Source organism: Chrysochloris asiatica, unplaced genomic scaffold (assembly GCF_000296735.1).
Source record: "Chrysochloris asiatica unplaced genomic scaffold, ChrAsi1.0 scaffold00130, whole genome shotgun sequence".
In the NCBI taxonomy this organism is placed as follows: Eukaryota; Metazoa; Chordata; class Mammalia; order Afrosoricida; family Chrysochloridae; genus Chrysochloris; species Chrysochloris asiatica.
Window position 1 is genome coordinate 7,606,983 of NW_006408648.1, and position 6,974 is coordinate 7,613,956.

General features: G+C 38.1%; 1 protein-coding gene across 1 annotated transcript in view; it reads right to left on the reverse strand.

Annotated features, from left to right (window-relative positions):
• Positions 1-6,974, reverse strand: part of UBXN7 (UBX domain protein 7) — a 68,908-nt gene that overhangs the window by 23,081 nt on the left and 38,853 nt on the right. The window contains exons 4-5 of the mRNA XM_006869392.1: positions 4,488-4,553; positions 1,716-1,828 (exon numbers count right to left, since the gene is read on the reverse strand). Coding sequence (XP_006869454.1) covers positions 1,716-1,828; positions 4,488-4,553 — 179 coding nt within the window. The remainder of the gene's footprint in view (positions 1-1,715; positions 1,829-4,487; positions 4,554-6,974) is intronic.

The window sequence follows — 6,974 nt, forward strand, 5'->3', positions numbered from 1 at the left end:
ACACACACACACACACATTTTTAGTTATTCTTTGGTCAAGTTTACCTTACATGAAATTTAAGTGATTTATATTTGTGGAAATGCTGATTCAAAAAAAATTAGCATACTAGTTAATACCCCAAAACATACTGTTTAAACATCTCAACAGAAAATATTTAAAATCCTTAATAAACTCAAGTGATTTAACAAACACTGCATCCCTACAAACATTAGGTTAATGGTTGGACTGCTAATCAGAAGGGCAGTGGTTCACACACACCAGCTGTTCCTCTGGAGAAAGATGGTATGCTGTCTGCTTCTATAAAGATTTACAGTCTCAGAAATCTTCAAGGAGCAGTTTTAGTCTGCCTTTTGGGGTCACTATGAGTTGTAATTGACTCAATGGTAGTGTTTGTTTGTTTGTTTTGGGTTTATTAAGTACCAGAGACTGGGTCCCAAAGATTATCAATATGAAAAGAAATGTTCCGCTTGCCCTCATTAAGCTTATAATCTAGCAGAACATCAAATAAACCTGCTCTGGAAATTTTTTCTCTGGCCTAGCTCAGATATAACCAAAAAGAACTATGGAAGAGAATGTGTTCTGCACGTGAAGATAATTCTTTTAAAACACTGTTGTTAAGTACCATCAAGTCAGTTCCGACTCAAAGTGACCCTGTAAAGGGTTTTCCAAGGAGCAGTTGATGGGTTTGAAATGCTGACCTTGCAGTTAGTAATCCAGTGCTTATCCTATAGCACCATACCAGGACTCAGTTCCAACTCATAGTGACCCTGTAAGAGATTTCCAAAGCTGTGAATCTTTACGAGAGCAGAAAGACCCATCTTTCTCCCTTCGAATGGCTGGTAGATTCGAACTGCTGACCTCTTTTGGTTAACAGCCCAACTTGTAATCCACCATGCTACAGGGCTCCTTTTAAAATTATTTTTATTTTTGGAAGGTGGATGACTGGGATGCCTTTTTAAAACACACTAGGAGCCAATTACACCCTCGGAAACCCTGTACAGGGTCGCTATGGGTCGGACCCGACTCGACGGCACTTAACAACAACAACAACAAGGAGCCAATAAAAATACAAACTATCCACAAATGGCTAACACACATATATAAAATACAATTTCAGTAGTAATCAAAGATATTTGACAAAATTTAAAAAAACAACAGACTTAATAAAAACCAAAACTATCAAACTGACAAAAACTCAAAAGAAAAGCGTTTCATATAACAATCTCATATACTGTTAGTAGAAATCAATTTTAGATACATCACTTAGTAATATTTATTTTGTGTGGGCTAATGCGTCAGACTGCAAAGTCGTTTAAACTGCAAGTTCAGTGGTTCAGGCTCACCAGCTGCTCCTTGGAAACCCTATACAGGGTCGCTATGGTTCAGAATCGACTCGATGGCACTTAACAACAACACAACAGTAGCATAGTGGTTACGAGTTGAGCTGCTAACCTCAAGGTCAGCAGTTCCAAACTACCAACTGTTCCATGGGATAAAGATAAGGCTTTCTGCAAGATTTACAGCCTTTGAAACCCTAAACAGGGTCACTGTGAGTTGGAACTAACTCCATGGCATATCACCACCACCACCAATTTTTACTTACAATGTCAATTTTCTATAAACTGATTTTTTTTGTGTTATTAAAAGGAAAAGAAAAAAGATATTACAAATTCACAAGGATTTATAGTTAGGCTTAGAATTTTCAATAACTTACTGTTTCAAAGCTGCCTTTATGCATCAAGTCAATGGGTGGCCGGAACAGATCTGCAAGGGTAGTTAGTTTCTTATCTATTGCCCCTCCATTTCTTAATTCCTGCTCTTGCCGAACTGCAACATAGGATGATGAAAAAAGGTCAATTTGCCACACTCTAAAACTGTTGTCATTAAGCGCTGCTGAGTCATAGATCTCAAAAAACAAAAAAAATCAACCTTGGTTATCAACAGAAGTAATTACTGCAATATCTAATGCTGACACTGTAAAAAAAAAAAAAAAAAAAATACTGGAGTGGGGTGGGTGAAAGGAAACCTTAAGACTTGGTGTTTCATAGCCAATGGCACTTCCTGGATAACCTAAGTCACTTTGGGTTCCCTTCCAACTCTCCCCAAAGTTGTAAGACCTATCTGTGCCTCAGTGAGCTCATTATATAGCAACTACAAAATTAGAGTCTCTCATATATCCTATAAATATGTTCACTCTTCTTTAGAATTCCATTGTTAAATCAATACTGAGTCCTCAAAAAGTATAAAGCCAAGATTCTCAGTTTAATGTATTCCAAAGAAAGCTATAAACCTATTCTAAACAACTTACAATAAAATTTAGCCAAAAATGTTAATAATAGCTGCTTTGTGACACCAGAGATGGAGGCAGAGATGGGGACACGGAAAGAGGGAGCAGCTGAGGACTCTAGATTGATGGGAACAGAGGGACTAAGAGCTGGCGGCCAGGAGGCAAATTTGCAGAATTGGCCCTTTGGTGGTATAAATTATTATATATGCCTGAGTGTTTAAAAAATAAAAATAAAAACAAGAGGGAATAGAGGTAAATACTGTTAACCAATGGCGCATGGAGAGGATTGTAATTATTGCAATTAAACAAAATATGATTGCTTTCAGACAAAACCAATGTCTGTCATGTAAACTAACCCTCAATTCACAATAAAAGCTTAAAAAAAAATGTAGCTGCGTTGATGGTGTGCCTTTTTCTTCTATTTTTTCAATCTCCTATAATAAACATTTTCATTGTGGTCGTTGTTTTCAATAGTATTTTATGTATGAGGATCCTGGGGGGGAATCAGTTTTTTATTTTATTACATCAGACTTCTTATATCATCTCCACTGTCCTTACTATTTTGCTATAACCATGTAAAGTAGAATTTGAAACAAATTAGCTCAACAGGGAGTTAATAACAATCACTGTTGCTGTTAAGTGCTGTTGAGTCGATTCTGACTCATAGCGACCCTGCATAGAATTTCTAAGGAACAGCTGGCATGTTTGAACTGCAGTCTAGTGTTTATCCTACAGCTCTACACTAGGATTCCAATAACAGTCATAATGATCAATAACAAACATAATTGTTTGCTTAATATGATCAATTTGATTAATTAGATTTATATGATTAACAGCAATCATAAACAGAGTAACTTCATATTTGCAGGTTTTTAAATAAAGTGAATCCTCAAAGTAATTAGATCTAATATTTTTGAAGTATATTTAACAAAACAGGATACTGCCTGATAGGGGAGTGTGGCATAGCACAGCGTGGTATCTACAGGCATTTGGCCTGTGGAAGGCTGGGGCCTGCAGTCAGAACTCAAGTTCAACTTGTGCTGTGACATAAGTTCAGCCGCCATCTTGAGTACTTTACAGATTCTGACAGCTGGACTGCCAGAGTGACCATGATAAATCAGGAAAGCAAGAAGAGGCAGCCTCACCTCTAAACAGAATGCACTAGAAAGTGGATTAAGGGGAGTCCTCTAGCCAGAAAGGGAGGGGCAGACTTGCCCTGAGGGACTTGCTTGGGCATGCCCTTTAAGAGAAATTTGGGAAGCAGGGTCCCATGGGTATGAGTCATACCCCAACCAGAGTGGTAGAAGGGCCTCATAACCAACCATATAAACTTTTGTAATCTACAATAGTCCTTTTACACTTTGGTAGTCTAGTGTGTAACTGTGAGGAATTACTCTGCAGTCAACAATGATTTTGTGACTAAATTCCTTTGTTCTCTCTGTGCCTGATATATCAGCTACATGCATGTGAATTCTTTGGACATCATTATGAACTTATGTGGAGTCCTAGTGTGGCACTGTAAAGGAGCTCTGGTAGCGTAGTGGTTACGAATCGGGCTGTGAACCGCGAGGTCAGCAGTTCAAAACTACCAGGTGTTCCACGGGAGAAAGAGGAGGCTTTCTGCTCCCATAAAGATTTACAGCCTTGGAAACCCTGTACAGGGTTGCTATGAGTCGGAACCGACTCTATGGCACATAACAACAACAGTGTGGCACTGTAAGATAAGCACTGGACGACTAACCATAAAATCAATGGTTTAAACCCGCTGAACTGTTCCTCAGAAACTATACTGAAATGCTGTGAGTCAGAAATGACTTGATGGCACTTTAGAACAACATGACCTCAAGCTGATGTTCTCCCTTATCTGGATAATTTGTTTCTGTCTTCCTTCTGTCTTTACCCTGTTTATCTCCACAACATACATTTGAATTTTGAGTCTATTCTCCCCTACAACAATGGGGGCTTCCTGCCATTCCCCGTGGCTTTTTTTTGTTTGTTTGAGAGTGAAGTCCCTGGCTTAACAAGCTTGAAATCACATTCAGATTCATTTTAAAGTGTAGAAAGGAATTTTTTTCCCTTTAATTATAAAAAGTACATCCTTAATAAGGTATTACCATACTTAATCTGACTGCACTACACATGAATTACCTAGAAGAGATGAATGATAAAGGTAATAGTAAAGTGACCATAGATACCTACTAGTTTCAGTTTGAAAATCCCGGAAGCCATCAAATATTGAACGTGCAGGCCGCCGTCTTTTAGGAGCTGTTGGGGGGCGAGGGGGTGAGATAGAATTGATTCTAATTTTTAAAACATTAAATTTGTAACTTAACTCTAAAACTTATCTAAAAATATTGTTTTAAATACATGAATAGATTCACAATGGTGCCCTCCCTCAAAATCAAAAAAACTTTTTTAGACCTTCAAGTCACATATAATTAACACAACAACCATCTTCAGTCTTGCTTTACAAATAAGGAAATTAAAGCCAGGTTAAAAGACGTGACCAAAGTTGTGTGAAAGATACAATCAAGTAGTAGTATTAGAAAGAAAGATGAATTTGAGCAAGATTCCAGAAGGAGATAAAGTTCTACGCATGCTGTAAATATTTTACAAATAAGGTCTAGACCTTCAATAATCAAAGCATAATCTCTGAGTTTTTAAGTTTAATAAAAATTTAACAGATCATTTTTGTACATTACAATTAATAGGACCTTTAATGATGCTTTCCATATGAACTGTCATTGTTAGGTGCTGTCAAGTATGTTCTGACTCATAGCAACCCCATGCACAACATAATGACACACTGCCCCGTCCTGCGCCATCCTTATAATCATTGTTACGCTTGAGCCCACTGCTGTTGCCACCATGCCAATCAATCTTGCTGAAGGCCTTCCTCTTTTTTGCTGACCCTCCATTTTACGAAGCATGATGTCATTCTCCAGGGACTGTTAGCTCCTGATAACATGTCCAAAGTATAAGAGATGAAATCTCACCATTCTAACTCCTAAGGAGTATTCTAACTACACGTCTTACTACACAAATTTGTTTCTTTTTTCTGGCAGCCCATGGTACTTCAATATTCTTCTTTAAGACCACAACTCAAATGCATCAATTCTTCTATAGTCTTCCTCTTCATTGTCTAACTTTAACATGCATGTGGGGCTATTAAAACTACCATGACTTACGTCAGGGAAACAACAGTCTTCAAACTGTTATCTTTACTCCTGAACAATTAAAAGAGGTCTTGTGCAGCACATTTGTGTAATGCAATATGTTGTTTGATGTCTTGACTGTTGCTTCCATGAGTGTTGATTATAGATCCAAGCAAAATGAAGTCTTTGACAACTTCAATCTTTTCTCCACGTATTAGGATGCTATATATGGGTCCAGGTGTGAGGATTTTTGTTTTCTTTACATTGAAGTGAAATCCACATTGAAAACTGTGGTCTTTGATTTTCACGAGTATTTTACATCCTCTTCGCTTTCAGGAAGCTAGATTGTAATATCTGTTTATTACAGGCTATAAATGAGTCTTTCTCAAATCCTGATGTCATGCTCTTCTTCCCATAATTTAGTTTCTTGGATTATTTGCATATAGACTGAATAAGTATAGTGAAAAAATACAGCTTTGGCACACAGCTTTCCTGATTTGAAGTATTCAGAATCTGTACAAACAATTGCCACTGGTCTATGTACAGGTTTCTCATGAGTACAATCCAGTGTTCTGGAATACCAGTTCTTTGCAATGTTATCCATAGCTAGCTATGATCCACAAAGTTGAAAGCCTTTGCACAGTCAATAAAGCTCAAGTAAACATCTTTCTTGTATTCTCTGCTTTTAGGCCAAGATCCATCTGACATCTTCTTCTGAATCTGGCTTGACTTTCTGAGTTTCCTGTCAACATACTGTTGCAGCCATGTTTAAATTATCTTCAACAAAATTTAACTACATGAGATACTAATAGTATTGTTTGATGATTGCCACATTCTGTTGGGTCACCTTTCTTTGGAATGGGCACAAATATGGGTCTCATCCAGTCAGTAATATGGGTTATGTTGCTGCTGTCAAGTGTCACTGAGTTGGTTCTGACTCACAGAGACCCTGTATAGGGTTTCTGAGCTATAGCTGGTGGGTGTGAACACTGACCTTGTAGTTGCAAGTCCAGTGCTAATCCTACACACCAGGAGTCCACTAACGTGGGTTGCTATTGTTAAGTGCCGTCAAGTCAGTTCTAACCCATAGCGACACAGTATAAGGTTTCTAAGAAGTGACTGGTAAGTTTGAACCACTGACCTTATGGATCAAACCAACTTTGCGGTCCTGTGCTTAATCTACAGTGCAACACCAGGACTCCAGTAATATGGGTAACAGTCATTAAATTGGCTTACGGCAAGACTGACCAGCATGTAACTAGAATAATGCTCCAAATAATGAGTACAAAGATTAGATGGAATACACAAGCCTCCACACCATGCCAAAACATCATTCACAGCAACCTGCATCTGCCAATAATTATTTCTATTCAAGAACTACTGAGTTCCAAGACTAAGACGCAATGGGAATACACGCTCTGATTGGTGACCACGCTTGTCACTGATAAGGGGAAGTGAGGGAAAAACAGCAATGAAGTGGCAAGCTAAGCCCTACAATATTCAATAGACTTCTGTGAACCCTGGTGAAAAC